The sequence below is a fragment of the Equus asinus genome, chromosome 23 (assembly GCF_041296235.1).
Source record: "Equus asinus isolate D_3611 breed Donkey chromosome 23, EquAss-T2T_v2, whole genome shotgun sequence".
Taxonomy (NCBI): Eukaryota; Metazoa; Chordata; class Mammalia; order Perissodactyla; family Equidae; genus Equus; species Equus asinus.
This window is the reverse complement of record NC_091812.1, coordinates 27,307,591-27,335,363: the sequence shown is the minus strand read 5'-3', so window position 1 is coordinate 27,335,363 and position 27,773 is coordinate 27,307,591. Positions and strand designations below refer to the sequence as shown.

The 27,773-nt window shown below is 37.7% G+C and overlaps 1 protein-coding gene across 7 annotated transcripts in view; it reads right to left on the bottom strand.

Annotated features, from left to right (window-relative positions):
* The window catches only part of PRUNE2 (prune homolog 2 with BCH domain), a 242,660-nt gene that overhangs the window by 177,750 nt on the left and 37,137 nt on the right, over window positions 1-27,773 (bottom strand). For all 7 annotated transcript variants that reach the window (XM_070495531.1, XM_070495530.1, XM_044767588.2 and 4 more), the window contains exons 2-4: window positions 15,835-15,939; window positions 12,657-12,859; window positions 10,471-10,634 (exon numbers count right to left, since the gene is read on the bottom strand). In XM_070495531.1, coding sequence (XP_070351632.1) covers window positions 10,471-10,634; window positions 12,657-12,859; window positions 15,835-15,939 — 472 coding nt within the window. The remainder of the gene's footprint in view (window positions 1-10,470; window positions 10,635-12,656; window positions 12,860-15,834; window positions 15,940-27,773) is intronic.

Below are 27,773 nucleotides of genomic sequence, written 5' to 3'. Positions count from 1 at the left end.
CACATTTTTTTATCACAATAAAAAAAAGTAAAGAGACAAGGCATTTCTATAAAAAGAACAAAAACTATCAAATTGAATTTTAAAAACTACAACAGCAATATACTGTTTACAGTAGCACACCGTAAATATAATGATATTAAAAGGTTGAAAGTAAAAGTATAGAAAAAGATGTAACATTGATGTAATATACCAATATCAGACAAAGTAGACTACAAGACAAGAATTAGTTATGCATCACTTAAGAATGGGGATACGTTCTGAGAAATGCATCATTAGGTGATTTCGTCATTGCGCGAACATCACAGAGTGTACTTACACAAGCCCAGATGTTATAGCCTGCTACACACCTAGGCTATATGGCACTTATCTGGGACCACCATCATATATGAGGTCCGTCATTGACCCAAATGTCATTATTCGGCACATGACTATACTTGAGATTAAGACAAATATTTCCTTATTATAAAAGGGGCAAACCTCAGGAAAATACATTAACCCCTAATTTGTATGCACTAATAACATTGCTTCTAAATATATAAAGCAAAAATTGGCAAACTGGACGAAGAGATAAATATACAGTCACAGTGGGAAATTTTAGCAACCCTCAGAATGAGGAGAAAAAAAAATCTGTGAAGATGTAGAATATTTGAGTAACATGAGTAACACACTCGACTAGTTGACATATGTTGAACATTGTTATCAACAACGACAGACTATACTTTCTTTTCTAGTGCAAAAGAAACATTTTCCAAAATTAACATCTATTGAGGCATAAATCATGTCTTAACACATTTCAAAGGGTTTCAGTCACAGAGTTATATTCTCTGGCCACCGAGAAAATAGTCCGAAAGTCAATAATAAAACAAAATTAGAAAATTCCCGAATGTTTGAAAATTAAATAATGCATTTTTAAATAACTCATGGTAGAAGACAAAATCACAACATAAATTAGAATATACTTTAATTGTATGATAATAAAATGATAATAAAAATACGACATTTAAACTTGTAGGATGCAACTAAAGCCAAGCTCTGAGGAAATTTCATATCCTCAAAAGCATAAGACATTTTTTAAAAACCAGCAAAAAATGTAGAAGGAATGATATAATAAAGAATAAGAGCAAAACTCAAAGATATAGGAAACAAACACACTGGAGAAAATTCACAAAACAGAAAGTTGAGTCCTTGAAAGGACCAATACAAATATTTCTGAAAATTGCTCAAGAAAAATAGAGAGAAAAGACTGAGAGAAGGCATAATTTACCAATATTAGGAACAAAACAGTGACATACTACAGATTCTACTGACGTTACAATTTTACTTTAACAGATTTTAAAATTTAGAGGAAGAGGACACTTCTAGAAAAACTCAACTTGCCAAAACTGGCAGGAAAAGAAATTAAAAATCTGGATGGTTTTTATCTATTTAAAAAGGAATACATAGTTTAATATTCATAGCTCCAAACATTTAAGAAAGAAATATATTAATTGTACACTAATTCTTCCCGAGAATGGAAAGAGGGAACACTTCTCAACTTATTTTCTGAATCCAGCATAATCTTGGTACCAATACCCAACAGGGATATTACAAGAAAGAAAAATTAGAGGTGAGCCTCTTTCATAAACCCAAATGCAAAACAAACATTTTTTTAATTAGTCCCAAATCAAATTAGCAACATACCACAGGATATTGTATAGTTATCAAGCAGGAATTTCCTCGGAATTAATGTTTTAAATTAACATTCTAAAATCAATCAATATAATGCTCATCATATTAATAGAACAAGAGAAAAATCATATGATCACATCAATAGATGTCAAGTAGTAAAACTACTTGATAAAATCCAAGATTTAATCATTATATAAAATCTCAGCCAACTAGAAATACAAGACAATTTCCTTATTTGATGAAGGGCATTTATAAAACCCGAATAAAGAAAGCAAACATTGTACTTAATTGTGAAGTATTGAAAGCCTTCCACCTCAAATCCGCAATGAGACAAGGATGCTTGCTCTTACTATTTCTATTCAACACTGCTCTGTGAATCCCAGCCAGCAATAAGGCAGCAAAAGAAGTAAAAGGTATAAGGAAAGGAAAGGAAGGAATCAAAACTGTCTTTCCTCATGGATGATATGTTTGTGTAAGTAAAAAACTCAAAGAATCTACAAATGAGCTTATAATAGTAAGTAAATTTAGCAAAGTTGCTGGATATAAGGTTAAAATTACAAAATTTCCTGTTTCTGTAAACAATCACAATTAGAAAATCCAAGTGAAAAATTTAAAAAAACTGTAACAGCATCGAAATATAAGATACTTAGGGATAAACTCCACAAAAATATCCCTGGTTTACAGTCAAACCAAGAATCCAATTTCTTTGATTTGGGGATTTTAATTTTAAAACACATGAAATAGAAAGGCAGTGTTCAGAAATTAATATAACAGATGCTGCACTAAACAGACTCCTAAGGAATAATTCAATAAAAACAGGCTTCCGATACTGGCTTATAATTAAGTTTGACAACCATTAGAAAGGAGATGACGAACTGGTATAAGCAAGAAAAAATAACTCAAAAAGATGCTCACCACAGCTTGTGCTGTTTTTACTGCATAAGAAAGGCTGTATCTCAACTTTATCCGGGGGACGCACCCAAAGCAAATTTTTTTGCTTCACATTAGAGACCCATTTAGCTACATCCTTAATTAAACATCAGTATCAGGATATACAGCAGAGAAAGGCACCTCTTAACAAAATCAAATCTGTTTTTGGCTTAAGTGTTGACTTAACTTCCAGCAAATTCTGAAGAACTAAAAAATACTTAAATCCATACATGTGTGCCCAAAAGTGTCCCAGCTATTCACAGGCCAGGGGGGGATAACAACAAGCAACAAGAAAGCAATTATAATAAAATAGGAACAAACATTTTCTTCCATTAGAAAAAAATCAACCACAGTATTCTTTGTTCTAAAGAATGGAGAAGTGAAGGACTTCTCGCCAAAAGCAACTGCAGTGCATTAATATTAAACACGATCTAACGAAGTCAGAAGTTGTTTGGGGAAAACATCCACCACAGTAAAGGCATATTCTGCATGATGAATTCTTAGCAGGAAAGAAGAGACTTAAATCTCTTTCCTTGTTTCACATGGGAATGATTTTTTTCATCCTGAAGCAAAATAATTAAAGAATGAATAATAGAGAGAGGAAGGGTGAGGGAAAGAAGGAAGAACAGAAGAGAATTCAACTCAGCTCACATTTTTGTCTGAAAAGGGATAAAAAAAGAAGCGTATTATTCAAGTGTTTAATAATCTTGTAAATTTAAAATGTCTGAATCCAAGAATAAGGCGTATCTTTGGATGGCAGAAGAAATAATTAACACTCTGAAGTTGAGGAATTGTTCTGGTTTTCTATCTAGCAGAAAAAAATCCTTTCTTTCCCCTACCCCCACTACAGGTCTTCCCTCTTCCTAAGCAAAACAGCAACGTAATTCCCTTTGGACTTCGTAACCATTTCAGGAGATGGATGATTCACTGTTTGGACAAGAGGGGGAAAAAAAAAAAAAGGAAAAAATTTGGCTCTGTTTCTTTCCTATTTGCCCTCCTTAAAAGGATCTTTTTGAAGCTGCTAATCCAGGCTACTAAAATAGCAAACAACTATTCTTTATTAAAGTTCAAATGGAATTACCAATAGAAAGGAGAGAGTTTATTTCGTAAAAACCTAGAGCACAGTTTTTCCACGTTCTAAGCTGTGAACCATTGCTGTTACTTGTTTCACTATTTATATCGTGGCTCTGTCAAGGCTTCTACAAACAAACGTGAAAGGCCTTTCGAGTAAAGTGTGGTCTTGATGGAAACATGCCCGGTAATCAGTGGCTACAATGTCATCGCCGCCAGTGGGTTCCTGGAAATACACACACTCACACACACACACACACAAATACACATGTGTGCACACACAAACCCCCAATGCGATGATTTAGCAATTGAATGGTCCTTAAATTTGGCAACAGTCCTCCCATACACGTCTCTGGGGAAATAAAAGAACACAGGTTGAAGAGTGTGGCGGATCTCTAATTGTTTGCTTTTGGCACAAACTCAGGACATAAACAAACACCAACTTAAGGGCACCGTGACTGTGTAGTGTGACTTCTAGATGGGTCAGGTTGCAGCTTGTTTGAAAATGACAACAACAAGATCTTAGAAGCAGAGAGCTGGAGGGAGAAAGGCAGGAGGAGGAGAAGGAGATGAAGGGGAAAGGCGGGCAGGAGAAAGAACACGGAGGCAAAGAAGAACCCCAGCAGGAAACACAGAGAAGGGAGCGGAAGGAAGAGGCGGAAAGATGCATTTCCAAAACTCAGGGTCATTTTTGATCTCATCTGAATGAGCACATTCTTTTCTTACACAAATAATTAGAAAATAATCTACGTAAGTAAATCTGTGCCTTTCCAGACAGAAGTGATGCTAAGGATTTGTTTCTTGAAGTTTCTAAGTTTGAAGTATGTCCTATTAAAAGACAACAGCAAGACCTAGCTATTTGAAGAAGTATTAATTTAAGAAAATGCAAATTATGTTGACTTTATTGAAACCCCTACAAAGCCCGAACACACACTGGCCGAGAATGAGTCACCTGTTGACATTTACCCATAACTGTCCTGCGGGGCCCAGACGGTCCATGGACAGGGCAGATTCTCAGAGAAACACAGCAGGTTACTTCCACACTGTCAACACAATACCTACTTATAACTGGTATACAAATGGTCTTTTAACACCATCCATAATAAACAGCTTCTACCCCAACATTTGAGTACAATATCATCCCACAAAGCCAACATTTTGATATATATCTACAGCAGTAAGTACAAGATTACAAAAGTCCCAGTATGACTGAATTTAAATGTTTATTTCTTGTATTTAGAGAAAAACAGCAGCATGTCTAGAAAAATCTGGACCAGAACATAAGGTTACCAGACTACAAGTGAAGTTAATCAAAACAATCCCCATACACTGATCAATTGAGGAGGGAGAAGTGTCTGACACACTGTGCCCAGTTCTTGTATAAACCGCCATTGCATATGTTGGAGGATGTCTACAACATTATTAGGTGTCTTTTCAAGAAGACTTATGCAGGGTTGGCCCCATGGCCGAGTGGTTAAGTTCACACGCTCTGCTTCGGCAGCCTGGGTTTGCCAGTTTGGACCCTGGGCACGGACCTACGTACCACATCAAGCCATGGTGTGGTGGCATCCCCCATAGAAGAAGTAGAATGACCTACAACTAAGATATGCAACTGTGTCCTGGAGCTTTGGGGAGGGAAAAAAAAAGAAGAAGATTGGCAACAGATGTTAGCACAGGGCCAATCTCTGTCCCACCCCAATAAAAAAGGCTTATGCAAGGAAAAAATATTTTAGATTTAAACACTTTTTTAAATGAGGAACTGGAATATGTGGGGTTTTTTTGTAATAATATAAATATTACAACTGATTGCATTTCTCCAGGAAGCTCATATCCAAAGTTTCAAATTGAATACGTTTTTCACTCCTGCAAATTTTTGTATTCTATCTTGATCTTATTCCTTTCTCTACAGGTTTTTATTTTTCCTGACTCTGAAATTTTTCTCTGTTGCATTATATTTGCATGCATTTTTGTAAGCCACTTCAAATATCCTATGGAAGAAGGGAGGATATAAATAATAAAATAAATAAATAATAAGTAGATAGATGATAGACAGATAACTGGCCTATTGCAAATAGACGCTACATTTAATATCAATGTAGAGATCTAATCACAATGAGAGTGCATACCGTATTATTTCATTTATATAATATACAAAACAGGCAAAACCAATCTGTACTGTTACAGGGTACATGCAGGGCTGGTAAAACTATAAAGAAATCAAGGAAGTGTGTGCCATAAAAATCAGAGTACTAGTTACCATTAGTTAGTTAGGGACTGAGTAGTGATAGGAAGGGGCACAAGGAGGTCATCTTGTTTATTTCTTTGCCTAGATAATTGTTAAAAAGACATATCTTTTGTGATAATTCACTGAGCTGTATATTTTTGTTTTTATATTCATGTTTTGTATTCTTTTCTGTACAGTATTATACTCCATGAAAGAATTAAAATTCTGTATAATGTATATGATATATATCATATGTATATGATATGTATTTGATACATATATATAATATATATGATACATATAATGTATATTATATATGTACTGTGTATACATACCTATAATGATACATATATACATTATATATATAATGACAACCAAAAGATGAAAATAAAAACAAATGTTTGCAAAATAAGAAAACAAATTCTACTAGGACTTCTAAAAGTTAAAAAAAAAAAAGTTTACAGGAAACAACAAATGTTGGAGAGGACATGGAGAGAAGAGAACCCTCGTACACTGCTAGTGCGAGTGCAAACTGGTGCGGCCACTGTGGAAAGCAGTATGGAGTATGCTCAGAAAATTAAGACTAGATCTACCATACAATCCAGCTATCTCACGGCTGGTTATTTATCCAAAGAACTTGAAAACGCAAAGGCATAAAGACACTTGCACCCCTATGTTCATTGCAGCATTATACACAATAGCCAAGACATGGAAGCAACCTAGGTGCCCATCAAGAGACAAATGGATAAAGAAGATGTGGTATTTATACGCAATGGAATACTACTCAGCCATAAGAAATGATGAAATCTAGCCATTTGTGACAACATGGATGGTCCTCGAGGGTATTGTGCTGAGTGAAATTCGTCAGAGGGAGAAAGTCAAATGCCGTATGATCTCACTCATAAGTAGAAGATAAAAACGACGACAAACAAACACATAGCAATGGAGATTGGATTGGTGGTTACCATAGGGGAGGGGGGAGGGCAAAAGGGGTGATTAGACTTATATGTGAGGGGATGGACTATAATTAGTTTTTGGGTGGTGAACATGATGTAATCTACACAGAATTCAAAATATATTACAATGTATATCTGAAAGCTATATAATGTTATAATCCAATGTTACTGCAATTAAAAAAAAGGTTTATTATTGGAAGGAACAATGTCTAAAGTCTGAACTTTAAGAATGCTGGAGGGATGGGTTGGAATGCAATGGAAATTAAAATATTACAGTACTAACTAGGTCAATTTAGTCATAAAAATATAAAGTATCTAAAGAATCTTGCGAAATTCATTTTATGACAGTGTTTATGGAGGGTCTGCTATGTGGCAGGCCCTGTTCCAGGCACCAGAGACACGACAGTGGAGCAGGGACCTAAGCACATAAGGTCTCTTTTCTCATGAAGCCTCTGTTGTGGAGCGAAGGAGCAAGAGCGAGGAGGAGACTAGTGACAGACAGAAAGAAAGATGAGTAAATCGATAGAAACTAGCATTCCAGAAGGAGGTGACAGCTTATATAAACCCTCGAGTGGAAAGTTAGCATATTTGAAAACCTGAAAGGCCCCTGTCCCTGGAACACACATGGGAAAGGGGGAAATAGCATGAGATGGTGTTGGAGCAGGCAGGGGAAAGACTGTGCTGTGCACTGCAAGGGCGAGGTGCTGGGATCCGAGTATGATGGCTTTTAAAAGGAGATTGACATAACCTGATTTACATTTTTAAAAGGTAATTCTGACTACTTCCTAGACAATAGATTTTATGGAGGAAATAAGGCAACAGTCAGGCAGCTATTGCATTAGTCAAAGAGAGACAGGGTAGAGGCCTGGATCAGATTGCTAGTAGTGATCACGGGAAAAGGGGATGGATTCAGGTTATGTTCCAGATGTAGAGTCAGCAGGACTTGCCGATGGAGCAATGTGGGAAGAAAGGTAAAGGAAAGAATCAAGTACAGCTTCTAGATTGTGGCTTGAGTAAGTGGGTGGTTGGTGGTCCCTTTTACTGATATGGGGAAACTGAGATAAAAGCAGGTTTGGAGGTACGGAGAACCAAAGGGTTCCAGTACAGCCGTGCTAAGGCGGTGGTGCTAATTAGACACGCGTGTGCAGCTGTCACGTAGGCACTGGATGTGAACCTGGAATTCTAAAGAGAGGTCACGGTTGAAGCTACAGGGAGTTACAGACTGTGTATTATACTTAAAATCTCAGAACTAAGCGAGGTCACCTAAGGATACTCTAGACAGAAAAAACGTCACAGGACAAAGTTCTAGGGCATCGCAATACTTAGACGTTGAACAGAGAAGAAGGAGCTAAAAAGCAAAACTAAGTAAGAGTAGGCCCAACATTTTGCACGTTAAGGAGCACATTGAAAATTATAATTTTTTTCAGCAACTGGGCTACGAAGCATTCTTAGGGTCCTTTCCAAGGACTGAGGGGATCAACACCTTGGCCCACTTGAAATCCACTTACAGCACACCAGTGTGCCTCAGCATGATGTATTTTAGGATATGACCACGAGTATAAAAGGGAAAGAACAATCAAATTAATTAAGTACTCAGTTTGTAGTAAATTCAAATGTTTTTGGTACAAAGTTTATAATAATATAGCTTCCATAGAGCTCTAATTATGATGCTTTTAAAGACTCTTTCAAGCCTCAGCCATAAATATTTAGTCTCACAACATCTGGAAAGACATTTTTCAAAATTCTTTATGGCAAAGGTGTGCATAGAAATGTTGCCTTCCTTCAAAACCTATGAGAATGCATAAATACATTCTAGGAATGTGTGTCAAATTAATGATCATTTCAAACACCCCAAAATATAAAATAACATCATAGCTGTTTATAGAGAAAACCCTTTAGAAAGAGAACTATTCACGTCATGAAAATAAAGAATGCCAAATTTATTTATAGGCACGTAAGCAACCTCTCTTTATGTTTGGTGTTGATTGGAACACTATGGAATCCATGTTTGAGTTTAGTGAATATAGCAAAATTTGACTTGATTCTCTTCTAACATATTTACTAAATATTGGAAGTTTTAAAAATCGGCTCGTTGCCCTTCTCACTGTGAACACTTGAGTTACTTCTTTAGAATCAAAGTCCCCGGATCATCATCCTTTAGTTCCCTCTTGGCAAAACTGTTCAACGATGTTCCATGTCCCTTCCACATACATATACATGCACACCTTGGCCAAAGATCTCCAGAGCCCTCTCTCCACTGTAATAAGCCACCCACGTCTTCCACCTCCCAGGCTTCAGTGACTTTGCCTCTCATGATAGTATCTGTATTGTCTATCTTCACAGGTAGAGGCACTTCATTCTCTAGTATTCCAATTTTCAAGGGACCATGAAGTGATGTCCCTATTCTGCTCACTTCCTAATGCCACTTCAAGCCAAAACTTATGGAAAAATCTCCGATGATAGGAAAAGTCAAGGTCCTTTCCCATAGCTCTAATTTTTGGTGTCTCTGAAGACTAAAATCAAGGTAACTAATAAAAGGGTCTGCACCCCTTCTAATTCCCTAAGTCTAAATGTCATCATCATCGTCATCATCGTCATCATCGCCATCATCGTCATCAAAGACAAAATCATACTTTTGCAGCAATGTATTACAGTTTCATATGATTTTGCTCTTTACAGAAAATCATGATGATAAGCTATTCATTACCAACATTTCTTTCCTACTAAATAACACATGTATTTTTTGAACAATAAACCAAACTTCTTGGTTTGCAAGATATTTAAACAGAATATTCTCTAGTGTTTGCCTGCCCCACACATTTGCACTGTCAAATAACTTCCCTCTTAGCGGAGATCCCCAATTACCTTTATTTTCCCTCTGCTCTGTCACAAAGCTTGATGATTGTGCTTAATTAGTTTAGTTGAGGGCACAGTTTCCTGTAGAGCATTTTTACAGATGTCCGTAGACAGAAAAATATTTAAAACAGGTTTACTAGGGCCATTAGTTCTAAAACATTTACAGGAACTATATCACTCATGGAGTTTTTCCCTCCAAATTGTGGTAGAGACAGAGGACGTGAAGGAAACAGTCCTTAAAAGACTTGAGTCAACATACTCTTGGTATTAGAAGATGGGGGGCGAAAGAGGTGACAATTTCACTATTAAAGCCCTCATACAATATCACCAACGTGAAAGTTGAGGATTTTGCCATCCAAACAATATTAAATAAACCAGGCATTTATCAGTATCAGGAGATAGTTCGATACAGGAACGTGGCATTCTGGCCCATACTCATGCTGTTGTGGGGCAAGAAGCATCTCTGGAATCAGTTAGATGGCCAGAGGAGCGCTTCCAGCCCCCAGCAGAGGTGCAGCAGTTCCATTTAATATTCTCATCTAGTGAAACAGTAAAGATCCTTCATGCCTATTTTTAAATGCACATTTTTAATATTCAATATAATGCTATTCTTTAACAAACTCTTTACTCCCTGCCTCTCCGATGAAGCTTCCCGTGATCTTTAAAGGGATTGTTAACCCAAGAATGGATCACACTCTTTCTGCGTGAGCAAGTCGAGAGACACTCCATTAAGCCTTCCAGTATTTAATAGGAGTCATCTCTTACCTCTGAGGAGATGAGCCAGCTGCTCGGTGATGAGCTCAGGAGCCTCCTGGAGTATCTCTTTCACCACGAGGGAGGAGGAAGACTCTCGGAACTCAAGCCCGCCATCGCTCTGCTCGATCGGATTAATGACTTTGACAACTGCTGATTCTAAAGTTTTGTCCTCACTGTAAAGCAAATGGAGGAGAAAAAGAGAAAGAGATATGGCATGTTTTCTCACTTTTTTGACTTATTTAATCTCTGCTCCCACACAAATGACTTCTTCTCAATAGCCAAAAATACGAGTAAGCTCACATGTCTCAGAAGAGGAGAACCTTATTCTATGTGTTTTCACGCTTCCTTTCAACTAATTACCTCCCCAAGAGTCTTAGAAGACCTTTATACCTTGGCACTTCTATCTCTTGTTTTGCTGTTGGAAAATAATAATACCTAAATAATTATTGAGCTCCCACTATAGGCCAGACACTACTATAAATACTTTCAGAATATTGTCACATTTTATACTATAAATTGACCCTATGACATGGGTTTTAGTAAAATTCCCACTTTACAAATGGGGAAATAGAGGAATGAAGAGATTAAGAAATTTTTCCAAGGTTACAAAGCTTGTAAGCGACTAGCTTGTATTTAAACTCTGAGAGCCTGGTTCCAAAGCTTGCACATCCAGCCACAGCACTGGAGAAAAAATACTCTTGGCTTATTTACTTCCACCACCATTATTTATATGTAAGATAGAGTTGGCTTTATCAAAGGCAAGAAGAAAATATGGATAAAAAAACTTTATTCTTTCTATCTGCCAAAAGCAAATGAGTGGCAATGAAGGAAACGAAGATCTCTACTTTTGAAGAGAATTCTGTTTCATAAACAATCTCAAAGCCAAAGTTCCCAACTTCATCTCAAAACCAGCATAAATTTTTCAATCTTAATTGGTGATAAAACTCTTCCTAAGATTTGATTGACACACGTTTCATAGTTCACACTTTGGGCTTCTCACATTGTCTTTTTCCATATCTGCTTGCATTTGTTGGTTTGAAAAAGTTAACACATAAATTTAGTCAAGGACGTTATCATCCTGAACACTGATAACTGAAGTCAGTCAAATGACCTACCCATAAGTCTCAGCCAGTTGTCCACAACTGATTGCTAACACTATTCAAAGGAATTTTGTGTGTTTCATATACCATGGGGATAAAAACAGCCCCACACAGGCAGATTCTTTTCAAAACTCTTTATAACTGAATGAACTATATGACTGCATTACGATGTACTCATACCTTAATATGCTTCCTTAAAAAAGGCTAAATAAAAAATTAGATACTTGTACAAGTTTTTATTTCATGTATAGTAAAGTCAATGTCCACTGGTTAACATCATCTACAATTAGCAGATTGGCAAAGTGTGCGGAAAAAAACTGACATCTCAAACCACTGAGATGGTTAACTGTGCCTCTTCACTCAAGAGCTGTCAAAGGGCATCTTTGTGTTGGGTTGTAAGGCCCTTGAAGGCAGAGGATTTGTCTTATTCCTCTTTATGTACCTTTAGATTCTCCAACCAGTTAGCAACTCTTAAGTGCTTCTTGAAGGAGGCAGAGGACCCAAGTTCTAATCCACTCTTCTGCTAACTTCATGTGGTACCTTGGGTAGGTCATTTGTAACACTGGGTTTCAGGTGTCTTGTCCATAAAATAAGGAGTTTGAACTATATGAACTTTCAAAAATCCATCCTGCTCTTCTAGTATAAGATGCTATGAATGATGAGCCAATGATCAAATGACGTTCATAGCCCACCTACATAATTTTCCTTTTCGCTACTGAGATTTCTTTCTTAAGATCTTTTCTGTTTTATTTAGTGTTTAAGTTCAATTTTCATTACACATTTTCAGCACCACTACAGAGGACTCTGCATTGCCATAGGAAGCTGTTTGGAATGGTTTAAAACTATAATTTTGGTCAATTTTACAAGAACTTTCCACTCAAAGATGTCGTATTTGAAATGCAAAAGTAAAAACAGAGGATTGGCATAGCCTAAATTTTGCCATAAGAGAAGAAAAATTATCCCCTTTCTTCTGAATGTCTTCTGCCTTTAACACATCTCCCTAAACCACAAAAATTCTGAACAAGGTAATACGTTGCCCAGAAGAGCCTTTGTTAAAAGATCAACCTCCCTCCGGAGCCTCACGTGAAGCCTTACCTCGCCAGCACGTTGCTGCCAACAAGCGTTATAGATAACTTCCCTTCATCATTTAGCTGATGCAGATTAATTTCATCTCGGAAGATATGGAACGATTCAGAGATATTCAGCTCTTCTAAAATAAACCTTGTCTCGGTGAAGTAGTTGAATTCGGTTCTTGGTATGTTCAGCACGGGCAGACAGAGCACCCCAGGTGGACTGACCTACCAAGAAAAAAGTTGGCTGCATCACTGACAACAGCAGGAGGAAAGAACACAGCTACATTTTCTCAAGCCCGAGGGTAAGTGGTAAAGGCAATGTAAGCCCTTTGGTCTCGTTAAATCATTTGACATTCATAACCAACTTTTCCTGAACCTGATTAGCAGAAGAACATTATCAAAGGCTGAGTGGTCCCTAATATTTTTAATCTGTTATTCTACGTGAAACTTCTCATGACTCACTCAAAATATTTTGTCTCATTTCAACCCTTCCATGATTTAAAAATATATTTATACATTCTCCTCTTGAGACGAAGCAAATTCACACGTCTTTATGGAATCGGCATAAAATTAGAATGACTGATGGAGAGCAGGTGAGGAGTGTGGTGACACAGACAGGTACATATGTCCCATCTCTAGGAGATGCCTGCCACTCACCTCCGGCCAATTGTTTACATGCAAAACATTCAGGCCCAGGATAGTAAATCTGTCAACTAAGCAAGAAAAGCTAGAATTCTAGATTTGAGGGGGTTATTTGCGATGTTTAACTGTTCCAGTTAATTTTTAAAAATTAAAAGTACTTTGTAGGTTAATGAAAACTCATTTACAAGCCAGATTTAGCCCACAGACTACCAGATGATGATCTCTGTTGATTTCATATGTTATTTTAAAAATCATATATTAACAAACCTCTTATAAAAAAATTGTGGTATTAGAGGGAAACAGAAGATGGGTAGGAGTCAGAGAGTTTCAGATTCACAATAATAAACTTACTTTTCTACGAGAATTTCAAAAAATAAAGGTACTTTTAAAAATTACTATGAATGCATAGCAATAAACCCTAAATATCACCAAGAGACAGCAGGGTTTGGTAACACTGAATTTTTGCAGAAAAGAAATGCCCTTTATTCTGACATCATCTCCAGCTCTGTCACAAGTTAGTGCTTATTACACAGTTTTAACATCTTCATCATCCATCTCCCCTTTCTAGCATTAAGAAGAAAGGGCTTTTGGTCTTGTTAGTTCAGTTATGTTTCCCAGCACATAAAACAGGCTGGGACATAGTAGACGTTTAGTAGATATTTGTTGAGTGGAATAAATGAATCTCACTCACACGCACGCACACACATGCTATTGTATACAACACATAGAGCTATTCCAACGAAGTGGTTTTTCTCCCACCTGTCAAGCTAATACTGAATCACAATTGTGTAACAATCATCAGCAACTTATGTATAGCAAGTTATTTTTCCTAATTAATTGATAGAGTTATATCTAATTCCTGATATTGAAACTTGAGTCAAGAGTTATGTGGCCTGAGCCTATGCTGACAGGATCTAATCTGAAGTTGGAGTCAGAACTAGGTTCTAGCCCCAGCTTCTGCTGTGTGATTTTGAGAAAGCCATTTTCCTTTCTGAGCCTCAGTTTTCCCCATGTGTAGAATGGGTCTTCTCTACCAGAGAGGAAAGTGTTTCAATGGCGTCATACGTGGGAAGCTGCAAAGATCTGTAATTATCCCATGTATTAATACTCTGAGAGGGAATAGCCAGGTTCTCAGGAAAAATTAAAACACAGACTCAGACCTTTGGTAGGGGGGTGAAACCCAGTAAACTAAGAGGAAGGTACAGAAATATAATAAATTCCCAGTATCTGACCCTTCAGTAATTCCATATTTGTCTCCGTGCTTAGCAGCGAGCCTTAGGAGAAGGAGAAGAGAAGCCACACACCTCTTTATTTTTATCTATTTGTTTTATTTATCACAACTACTTTTCCTAGTCTTTTTATTGCATGTTATTATATTCGTTCAAGACATTGTAGTTAGCGGTGGTGGTGGTATTATTATTATATAATTTCCTTGAGAGTGCATGTCACCATCAGTCTAAAAACCAGTTTGGTTCAGTCAACTCTTACATTCTGGAGACAAGCAACATTTTAGGAGTCAAAAACTCCAGTAAATAAAATTAGTATTTAATATGCATGTCGTGGTACAGGCACATTTATCTCCTCACACCAATCTCCCTTGTAAAGTTCAACAAATTTTAAGATAAATTCGACATAAAGCCCTATGTAGAGATCAGAATATTTTACCCAGTGTTTTTGTCAGCTGCCGCCTTAAAGCCATTCTTGCCACCCACAGCTTATTCTGGAAGACTGGGTTTTGTGTGAATTTAAATCGCTCTAGATCAGCTATGCATACTCTCAGAGCCAAGGATCCAAACAAAATTGGAATAAAACAAATCAGACTGCGGAAAATTAAAAATTGTGTGAAATTGGAAATAGCACTGAAACACACATAATGTACTTTTCTAGGCTTTAAGGTGACGCATTATCATGGGCTGATGAATTTTATGGAATGAAAATTTTAAAACAATTTATTGATAGGTCTTTTCCACCTCTACAGGCGTGTTATAGACTTCACAGAGGAGAAAGATTCTCACTCGAGGGAGATTATCACTAACTGAGATGACCTTGCTGCACAAAGCCATGATCAAAAGGCAAAAACAGAACACAGATGTGACATGCAATACCTCTGCTACCGAAAATTCCCGCCAATACACTCTGTCCTTCATATATTGTCCCCGTGGGTATTATGCACACATTTTTCTACTCCCAAGGGCAGGACTATCGAAGAAGGATGATAAAGGAAAATAAGAAATTCTGACCCTTGCTTTTGTTAGTTCTCTGAATTCCCATAAAAGTAATCACCTATTATACAAATTTTTAATTTTTAATTTCAAAACACAAATCTTACTGAAATAATGTTTTATGAAGAAAGTCGGTAAGAAGTAACTAGAACAAAGCCTAACATATAGTAGGCGCTCAATAAATGTTGATTAGTGGATGATAATACTTTATTCTCTGCAACAATAAAACAGAACATGAAAAACTAAATTAATAGGTTCCTTTTTTCCAAAAAATGCTTGTTCTTAAAAGTTACATCATAATTCAAATATACAAAGCATAATCTTCTTTGTCCTCACCTTGTCCAGAAAGTAAGCATATGAGAAGGCAGAAATGAGAGAATCCAGGTCACACGATTTGTGTCCAATAACCACATGGACCCTCTCCAAGCGTTTGCTTCGATTCTGAAACAAATTCAAATAAAACATCACAATTTAATGTGCAACAGATCAATACAAAGAGTGCATTTTTCAATCTTTTTTTAAAAGTATGCCTTAGCTCTATGCATACACAATTGCAGAAATTCATAAATTCATCATGAAGTTTTACATGAGGATATAAAATTGCAGAACACGTTTAACATTCAGAAACACTCATCCAATTTTACTAAATTATCAGCAATCAAAAATTGTTGGTTTGCCTCCTCAGGAGCTTCCCTGGGTGAAATCCGAAGCAGGCCCCCATCCATGGAAGGCGAGGGGAGACCGAAGGCAGAGACAACCGCACCAGACTGGCAGGGGGCGGTTTTAATAAGCAAAGGAACATACACCCGAGGCTTGTCATGGGTGGCCACAAGACGAGCAGATCTCTGGCACCACTCGTCAGAATCTTAAGAGTTTATGTACAGGCCTTAATGGGGTTCAGTCATGTCTACCTTCCAAGTGCTCTCAACAGCACAGTACTCTTTCAAGTCCTTGAAAATGGTTCCTGCTGTGGGAATGGTGGGAAGAATGTAGATCCCAAGGACAGGAGAGGGGTGAGAAGCCTCCGATTGCCTGGGTCCAGCTCAAGAGTCAACTGGTGGCCATGTCCTTGCAACCACATCCTCCAACAAAAATGGGATTTTTTTAAGATTACCCGCAACCTAACTTGATATGAACTGCATTTCTGAGTGATAACTTTTTAGTAAAAGATTAGTTTGGTCTAAAGAGCAGTTCCATGGTATTTCTACATCATCTCCTTATATAAGATGTTCTTAATCTGAGAGACAAATACTGACTTTTTTCATATGTCCTGGCATGCGACACACAATTTTGTGGGAATTTATTTTTTCATGCTACATTTTGGGTGACAAGATATGTTCTCTCTGCACTATATTCCATAACTTAGCAAATGAAAGTTGTAACACTTTTCCTCCCTTCAGAAAAAGGGATATGATTAGTACCACTGCTCTAAAAATACAAATATGTTGCTATTAAAAAGTGTATATAGTCACCTCTCTGGAAGAAAAGACTTACTGTTTTCTTTCCTGGTTAACTCAATAGTTAGTCAAAATTCCTTTACAGAAGGCTGACCTTTTTTTTGAAATGCTGGGTTGGAAATGCCAAAGAACCAATGGCTTCTAGAAAATTCCACAACAAAAGTGTCCAATAACAATAACTGTAACCTAAGTTGACATCCTTATTGTATGTCAGAGAAGAAGACACATATATATACTTCCCCCACTGTTTATCCTTTTGTTATAACTTCTCTTTTTAGGACTGACTAGAAAACCAATTGTAATACTGCTAAAAAGGCTATACAAAAAATTATACTGTTCATGACTATTTCAATAAAAAAGACTTACTTATTCCTTTAACTACAGAACAAAGATAAAACATTATTTAGTAACCTACTAGGTATTTTACAAATGAATGTATAAATTCGTTAGTCTTTGTCTGGAACTGCTGGTATCAGAGTCAGAAACAAATTATTAGACAGCCAGGTTGTGGCCCAAGAACATAATAAAGTCAATCTTGAAGGGGACTAGGTTAAAGAGCCTTAAAGAGTCTATCAATACAGAGATGTATGGCAGGATCAATACTGCAGATGAGTCATCCAATCTGTAATATTGCTAAATTAAAATAAACATATATATTTTACAATATTTTGAGATATTGATCTTCAGTAAAACAACATGATTTAAAAGTATGATATAAACCCTCTAAGATAATTACAGCTGTCTTTCCCGATCACCACCAACTCTAGCTGCCATTCCTTCCTCTCCCAGCTTCCTTTCCTTCACCTCATAAACTTAGAGCTGGCTCACGTGGCTGAGTACCCTTTGAGGATAGGTCTTAGACTAGGCCCAGTTCTCACTCTCAGAGCCAGATTGCTTCCCCTGCACAAGACCGTCAGATATTCTAGAGGTATCTGAAGAACTTTAGGTAAATGGAATTATACTCCATTACAACACAAACAAATGCATTAGGAAATCATATTACCGTAGAAGGCTGCTCTTCCGAGAAGCTCAAAGGTCTAAGTAGACATTACCTCATTTTTCCTCCCAGATCTTGTAAGACAGACAGTAAGAAGATTAACAACATGTTTTATAGGTCAGCAGAGTCTGTGATGGGGTCAGCATTGTGCCCAGAACTCATGACCCAGTAGAGTGAGCCCTGTCTCCTCTGCCCTGCACCAACCTCTCCATAAAGCCATAATGACTTCGGAGTCTACAAAATGAGTGAGTGTGCGGATTGAGGGAGAAAAGATGATGTTACACATGCATTCTAAATACAGGAAGCCTCCAGACACTGACAGCATCAGAATTACCCCAAAGCTGACCTATCTGCTTTCTTGTCTAGGTTCGACAATTCCTAGGCACAGCTCTGTGTTCAACACTCAACTCGCATGAAAGAAGACATGGGGGAAATAAGAAGACTTGTGTCAATTTCTTTGCAAGCCCAAACCAATTATTATCTAGAAAAAGAAAGGAGATAAATAGGATTATGAACCCAAAGCATGTTGGACCAATTCTCACAACTCAGGAATCTTCTAAGATTATGATTTATGCATACTTCTCCATTTAAAGAGAAAAAAGTACATATTATCTTGCAGGTCAGGTTGTAGAAAATCCCAGCACAAAACCTTGAGGGTTCTTGGGGGCAGGCCCTGTGGCCCAGTGGTTAAGTTCGCGCGCTCCGCTGCAGGCGGCCCAGTGTTTCATTGGTTTGAATCCTGGGCACAGACATGGCACTGCTCATCAAACCACGCTGAGGCAGCGTCCCACATGCCACAACTAGAAGGACCCACAACGAAGAATATACAACTATGTACCAGAGGGCTTTGGGGAGAAAAAGGAAAAAAATAAAATCTTAAAAAAAAACAAAAAAAAACCTTGAGCATTCTTTCTGGTGCCACATGCCTCTCTTTTCATGCTCTCTCATTTCTCTTCTGATCTCCCTTCTTCCCATACATCAAGTTCCCTCATAGTCATGGCCTCTTCCAGTGCCATTCGCTCATGTCTGCCATCTCCAGTCAATGCCCCAGGTCCCAGGCTCTACCCTCCCACCTCCATCAAAACGCACCATCCTGGTGCCCATGCTATCAGGGATCTATCTGCTTCTCCACTAGCCACTCCAGTGGAGAGTCCATGCCAACGAGCACTCCCGGGGTAGATGTGTTACCCACTTTCATTTTAAAGAGACTTTCCAGGGATTATGCCACAGTCCGGAAAGATGACCAGAAATTTCAGGCTGGCTGAGAATGTTGAACGAGACAGAAGAGACATCACAACCAGACAGTATCTTTAGTGACTGCCAATGAGCCTCAAACGTGATAGGCTCAACCTCAGAAAATCTCAGATGTTCCTAAGTGCCTGCTTCCTATCCAAAACCACTAAGATATAATTAGAGGGTAGCAAAAGTTAGATATCATAGCAACCATGCTCAGACAGACTCCTGCCTGCTGGGAGGAATGAAACATGAAATTAGTCGTGGAGACTCACCCAGTAGGTGAGCTCAAGGAATGTACAGGATTTGGCTTTTCAAATTGGGGGTCAAGAATCAGAAAATACAGGCGCTACTCTCAAACTTCCCAGCACAAATGACCCTGGCAGCGTGAACAGAGCAAGGGGGTCAAGTCTTGGCAGAAAAGACTGATTTCAGGGGTCCACGGTGGGTATCAGGGGGTCCTTGGGATGACTGGTCCACTCTGCAGCAATGATCCCGGACACATGCAGGGGCAGCAGGAGAGAAGAGGCTCCTGACCACAGTGATACTCCGCACCTCTCATAGCAGGCCTGAGGATCCCTTCCCATTTCACATCTCCACATATGCTTAGGCTCACAGGTGTTCAATCTTCATATCCATGTCCCTTGATACAGTTCCCATCGGGGTCTGGATTATTTACAAGCAGACAAATTATGCCCAAATAAAAGTGACATACATGCACAATTTTATCACTTCAATTAATTATTGTCATTCAATTAATAATAACCTGTTTGTGCCAGGCACTGTACCAAGCCCTAGGGATACAGCAGTGAACCAAACAGGCAAGGATCTCAGCCCTCATGGTACTTGTCTTTTAGTGCAAGGAGATATGAGGAACCAAATAATTAGATAATAATAAGTGGAGGGATAGACTGCACCGGGATGGGGCTCAGTGAGAAGGTGACATGTGAGTAAAGATCTGAAGTGAAGAAGTGGAACCTAAGGATATCTCAGGCCAGGAGAATAGCAAGTCTAAAGGCCCTGAGATGAGTGCACACCCAGCATGTTCAACAAATCATTAATGCCTAGTGCATACACTTGTAAAATGTGACTTTGTAAATTCCTAGCCAGGAGTGAATAGATCTGGAAAGTGAATATCCATTCCCTGTATTGACATAAGCACACCAAGCATTAAGAAATCTCAGGAAACAAAAGACTCATTGCTAATACCAAAACCCAGTGCTGCACAAGCCCAACACAAACAGAATCCTGATAAAGCGTTCAAATAGATACCATCCTGCTTTGTCATCTGCACTTCCAAGCAGATGGACAGAATCTTTCCATAATCAATGCATAAAAAAATAGATATTGAACATGCCAGCATTTTAGATCACAATTTAAATATGCTTTCAAAGTGTAATCCTGTACACCACTAAAATGAGACTTCTTAACGAAGTTTACCTCTTATCTCTTTTTAAAAGTCAGCAAAATGCCTAAGAATTCAGATTCAACTGGCCATTAAAGGAAACTGCGCTTATCAAGCAAAAGTACTTCCAAACACCACCCACAGAAAACAGTCGATTGGGAAGAGGCTTCCAGGGCCCTGCTGTAAGTTCAGGCCACCCCATCAGTTTTTCATAACTTTACCCTCTGAGAACAAAGCTGCTCCAGCCTACACCTTCTTATCTAAAGTCCCACAAATTAACCTTTCCTCAACAAGTCTTTGCAACACAGTTATACCAGGATTTCTCCATACCCACCCCAACCAACCATCTTTTCTTAAAAATTCTATGAATTTTTAGAAATAATTAATTGAAATGAGTTTTGTGTCAAAAACATTGCAGACAAAACCCACGGAAGTTGGAGAGTCCATTTCCTCACACACTAAGGCAGGGCACATTTCTTAGTCCCCTGTCCTTAACCAACAAATGAAGAAGCAAGAGAAAAGAGGTCTCTTGAATGCATAGGATGTCATTTTCAAAGAAACCCAGGCACAGTTGGCAGGTGAGCTAGTGCTTTCTTGACTACTTGCAACTCCAAGTCAATGAGGGGCCTTACTTCTCGGAGGCTGGCTATAGGGTGGAAGAGAAAAGGGCTCAGTTCCTCCGCAGGAGACCCCATGCAACTGTGGCTGCCATTATTCTAAGTAAGAAGACTCAGAAGATGGGCAAGAGGAAACCTCACACACTGTTCATGTCCCTGTAGGTGCCTGACTTCACCCCAGTCACCAGGAAAGCCAGGTGGGAGGGGATGCCTAAGAGGCCACAGTCAAATGAGCAACAAGGACAAAGTTAGCTGTGGAGATGCTAACCGGGTCCTCCAAAGGCAAGGACAGAGGCCCTCTCATCAGCTCTGTCGCATATGGATAAAGTCACATCCATTGTTCATTTGGTAAACAAAGGAGGTGCCTCCAGATATTGGTCCTGGGCTTAAGATGATTTCTAGAACTCTTGACTTTCTGAATTTCTCATTCTCATTCCCTGGATAAAGGTTGGGACCCAGAGGGAGAGAATGCTGGAGGGAATGCGTCAACCGGAAGTTAAAAAAAGCAAAGAAGGAAATACTTATCTCTCTGTGCAAGGTCCCCCAAACGAAAGGATTTTCCCCACCAATTGAAACTTTTGAAAATAATTCTTTATTTTTTTTCACTTTTCTGGTAGGATAAGAAATACATGCCATTATAAGAAGTCAGACACAACAAAAATTAATAAACAAAGATGATATGGTTAATATATTGTTGATTATTCCACATTTTAAATTTATGCATATATATTAACACATACTTTACAAAAATGAGGTGCTTCTATTCCACTCTTTAGAAACTTCCTTTTTTTCATCTAACAGTATACTATGGAGCTTGTTCCATGATCAAAACTATAGATCCTCTTCATTCTTCTTAGCTTAATGGTGGTAATTGTGTGGACATATCTGTATGTGGGGGTATATGTGTGTATAAAATTTCTGGAATCAGCATAGGTGCCTTTTTTGTTTTTTATTCTCCATAATACTGCTGAATAGGATAATCTGACACACTGGCCACCTAGTCCAGTTTCATCCTGATTAATTAGTAACCAGTAATAAGTGACTGGGAGGACAGTATGAATTTCTTCTAAGAGCTGTACCTCAGGTCATGTCTAAAAGCAAAAACATTTACCAGAATCTACAAATTTGGGACATAGACGTTTTATATTTAATTTTCTCATAAATATCCTAATTTCATTGGTGATGTACTAGACGAATATAAACCAACAAATTAGGAAAACACAAAAAGCTTTCAGTGATAAGACTCAAATAATTTTGAGGTAATTTAATTGTCTCACTTACTAATAAAGCTGAAACCTAATCAAATCCAATCAGGCATATATTGCCTATAGCCTTTCCCCTCGCACCCTCCCAACCAACCCCAATAATATTTTCCCTCAGCCTTCTCTTTGCTAAGCTGGAGACGGCCCTCTTTTAATCTCTCCCATTTGGGGAAAAATAGAGGACAGAAGTCCGTCTGAGCAAATTTAGCTAAAAATACCTCAGATCTTGTGCACTCGTACCTCCCTCTATATTGTCAAATGCAGAAGGCATTGTGGGTAGGCCATGGGGGAGCCAAGAGCTAAACCCAAGTATTGCCTGAGGCCCTTCTTCTTGGGTAGGCCATCTGGGTCCCTGGTTCCCTTGAGGTCAGGCTCCTTTTAACTACTTTCAACCATTCCACATTTTAGGGAAACATGTCCATACATTTATTACCAACTGGATGGGGGTATCTCTTCAATTTCCCATTTAAGTATTGCTTCCTTCTAGCTTAAACAGATGTCCTATCCCAGAAATTTGTCCTCCATGGTTTTAAAAGTCCTTATAATCAATCTCTCAACCTTTCCCATTTCAGACTCAAGAGCTGTAGTCCTTTTCATCTAGCCTCATATGGACATGCATCCGAGCCCACAAGCCTTTCCCTTGCCTCCTCTGAGCTTCTGCTGTCTGTGTCCCTTTACTGTGCTTAGACTTTGCTATGGACTGAGTTGTGTGACCCCAAAATTCATATGTCAAAGCCCTAAACAACAGAGAGTGAGCATTACCTCTTTCTCTCTCTGCCATGTGAGATCTCAGGGAGAAGAAGGCTGTCAACAAGCCAGGAAGAGGGTTCTCACCAGAACCCAACCATGGTGGCACCCTAATCTTGGACTTCCAGCCTCCAGAACTGTGAGAAATAAATTTGTTGTTTAAACTACCCAGTCTATGGTATTTTGTTATGGCAGCCCAAGCGGACTAAGACAGACCTCCAGGCTGGAGTCATTTCAAAGTTTGAAACCACCTGGCAGATAAGTGAACTTTAGGGAAAGCTTAGAAGAGCTTCTTTTACTAAATGATTGATGTCGAAGGCAATACAAGAGTTTTAAAGACCAAATGAAAAAGAACACCCCTGCTACACACACAAAGAAACCTATACTTATGTCACCTAAGGTTAATTTATACTGTCAAACTTATAGTTAATTGATACTATCACAGTAGTGTTAATTACTTTATAAAATAATGCATGTATGTTCACTATAAAACATTTGGAAAATGTAGAAACACAAAGAAAAAAACCCTCAAGACCCAAACTAATCACTATGAACATTTAATGTACTCTTTCCAACCTTTCTCTATACTTCTATGAGTGTTCTCTTTTGTAACATTATGATATTACACAAAATATTTTGTAACCTCTTTTTTAACAATATTCTGTGCATTTCTTCTAAAATTATAATATACATGTTATGATGGCCAGGAGTGATACGTATTTGCTTTTATAACGCCAGCTGCCATCATGATGCTCTGCACACAGTAGACGCTCAATAACTAATGAAAAAATAAATGAATGAATGAATAATGATGACATTTAACAGACATAGTATTCTTTAATAAGAATCATTATAATTTATTTAGTAAATCTCCTATTGCAGATTTAAGTTATTTTAATTTTTTGATAGTACGAATAAGACTACGGGGAATATTTGGAAGATAATATTTTTGTGTCCATCTCTAGTTATTTCTTCAGAATAAACTCCTGAATTTTACATCTCTGGGTCAGAGAATGTAAGCATTTTAATGCTAACCAGAAAGGTTGTAGAAATCTACATTTTCACTACAGAAATACCTGATTTTCAAACCTTCAACTCTATGTTTAAGCAATATCATGTGGATAGCTAAAATAGTATCTTCATGTTAATTTACATTTATCAAAATTATGAGTGCTTTTGGTCATTTTTTCATATGGACAATAAACATTATTGTCTTCATAGGGACATATTATTTTTTGTGAATTTTTCTCTGCATACCTTTTAGGATGTTTATCCTACTCTCATTGATGAATAAACTATTAAAATATTATTAACATACTCAACTCTGGTAACATCAATAAGATATTACTTTGTTTTCTGGCCCTGGGCATCTATGGAACAACTTGTTCAATAAGCTGCATTAAGTATGCAATAAGCATGTATTATTTAATATGACATTATCATTCCAAGCACTAAAGAGCAATGGTACACTCTGTACCATGTTTCCCTCAATTTACCTACTGTGATTTCCAAAAATCTTGCAATAATAGAGGTCAGACTCCACCTTGGTCTCCTAGCTCTTGACTGGAATGCATTTACTCCTCTGTCTTGTAATTAGCCTCATGTAAAAATGATAATGCAACTTAAATTTAAATCTAAAGTGTTGAATGTATCATTATTAAGCGTCTTTAAAAGCAGCGAAATTTTGCTAGGAGAATAGCACCAAAAGGATAGATAGGACTAAGAGAGCAGATCTTAAAAGTTCTCATCAAAAGAAAAAAAATGGTAACTACGTACGGTGATGGATGTTAGCTAGATTTATTGTGGTGATCGTTCCACAATATATACAAATACAGAATCACTATGTTGTATACCTGAAACTAATGTGATGTTATATGAACACTGTATCTCTATAAAAAATACATATGTATATAAAACTTATGATTCAGCTGCTTCAATTCTGTTTATAAAAAGAATGATAAAAGATAAACTATAGAGTGGGAGATAATATTTGCATAATATTTGCCCCTTGTTGCTGTTAAAGGGGCAATATTCCTAACATATAAACATACAAACACCTTGATTTAGAAAAAGACAACGAATGGAATAATCTTTAAAAGATGTGAACAAGAAATTAACGGAAGAAATGAATAAATGAAAAGAAACTCAACCTCATTAGTAGTCAAGGAAATGCAAATTCGACCAACAATAAAATGTCATCTTTTTGTCTATCAAATTGGCAAAAAATTAAGAAAGTTAACATCCACTGCTGGTTAGACCGTAGGTGGCAGTAAAGAATACTATGACCAAGGTGGGAATAATTTGACAGCATCTATTAAAATGCAGAATGTTCACACTTTTTGATCCAACTTTTTTATTTCACTTCCAAGAATCTATTCCATAGAAATAAAATCACCAATAAATATGGATATTGTTAAATTCCTTATTTTTATTTTAAATATGGATGTTTAATAAAAATCCCAAAGAATGTTTATTGAAGCAGTTTTTGTAATGGAGAAAAAAAACAAAATAAGAAACAACCAAGAAAACACAAAATAAGAAACAACCTCAACGTATAACAATCAAGGAATTGTTGGATAAATTACGGAATATCCATAAAATAGAATCAAAGCAACTATTACCAAATAAATGAGTTCAATCAATATCTAATGACCTGGAAAGATGTATTCCAATATCCTTCCCAGTACATCACTTGGCTGCTTCTTCCTTCCTGGATCCTGCTTCTCAGAAGAAAAGCATGCTGTGGTTTCCACTTGCGACACTAATGTCTTACTAACTGCACTAAGATCGCCTACTAAGACATTACTGTAACGCAAACTCCTGAGCCCCACCCCTGACACTTAGATTCATAGGGCTATAGCACAGTCTAAGAATATTGTGACTGATTTGGGAATCATGGCCTTAAAGAGGACCCACGATTAGCTCCCGAAGACCGTCTGGCTTCTGTCAACTGCAGAATGTATTTGCTTTTGGTTTCTGAAAGGGGCTGCTTGATTTGCTCTAGACCAAGCACACTTTCAGAGTGAATTACTGGGGGTTTATTATTTAGATTTACTTAAAGTTCAGAGTTAGAAGAGGCCTTAGGAGTCCCCCAGTTGAAACCCATCAATGGTCTCCAAAGTGAGGTAGTGGACCTCAGGGTAAGGGAAGAAATCACACAAACTTCTATTTACCTCATCCTTTTAAATTTTGGTTTTTTAAATTATGTTTCATGATGTGCCTTATATGCTAGTATGGTAATACATGAATAGAATTCAGAAATAAATGCAGGTCTTGAGAGCGTGTACTCAAAAGACTTTTACTAGTGTTGTACAATAGAAAAAAATGTTAGAGACCTTTCTGTATGGATAAGACAATTAAGAACCAAGAGATAAACAGCAGAGGCAGGTAATAACTGTATCCTCCATCTAAAGTCCACCAGGCGACCTCTTTGGCCTAAGGTTCTACTTCTGCTGTGAAGTATAGAGAAAAAAACCACACAAATGAAACTGAACGTAACTCTCTTCATTTGCTGGTGTGTGCAATCTTTAGTTCCTAGTCACTCATGCACTTAGGGGTCAATTATTCAGCATCAGAGATACAATTTTACCAGACTGATGGTTCCTTGAGAGCCTGGCCACATCTTGAACGTGGAATGCCCCACAGTTCCTGAGGCAGTACTCTGCACACAGTCAACGCTCAAATCATTTGTTAGTTAAAATGATGATATCAGATATAACTGTTGGGCAGAAGATAGTTTTCAATTTTTATATCATCGTTTTGCCATGTTCTTATGAAATAACAGTACGATAGAGTAACACTTCTTTAATGCCCAAAAGTTAAAAATTATATTACAGGCTGCAAGTAATCATCCCTCTCAAGCTTAACAGACTCTCATTTCGTGGTGGGGTCTCTCTCTGAATCTCTCTTTCTCTCTCTCCCCACACATACATACACACACACACACCCCCCCCAGAGCACTATGGCATGTGCATTCCACCTCCCTCATGATGTAAAGTTCCAAAAAATGCTTTAAAATGATTTTATAAACTAACAGATTTTATGAGTATTATGTCATCGCATATTTTCCCCTTTCCTCTCAAGACTTAAAACACTTGACTTCTGAGTCTGGTCCACATCTTAATTTCTCCATTATTCTGAAGACACAACTGTAGTAATGATTTTATTTTTAAATGCCTCAAGCAGTGAGGAGGAGTACACCATGAAACTCTATCAAAATCTGACTTGCTTTTAGTACATGTACACATCCAGTAGGCCCAACCGGGGCCCTGAAATAAACCCATCAACCACCACCGAAGGGCGTAATTGTAATCAGCTACCAGGTGTTACTTAGCTCTGTCCCCAAGACTGACAGGCTTAACAGATGTCCAGTGTAGAGGAATTCTAACATCCCAGTTTACAGGATTTCAAGTCAAAAAGGGTATCTATTGTATTAATAATCTGAGCTAGCGAGGTGTTGCCCCAAGGCACTGATTTCACGTGCGCAGAGATTTCTGAGGAATTCCAAAACTTGTATATGGTGATTTTCATCTATTTTGCATTTATATAGTGTCTCTT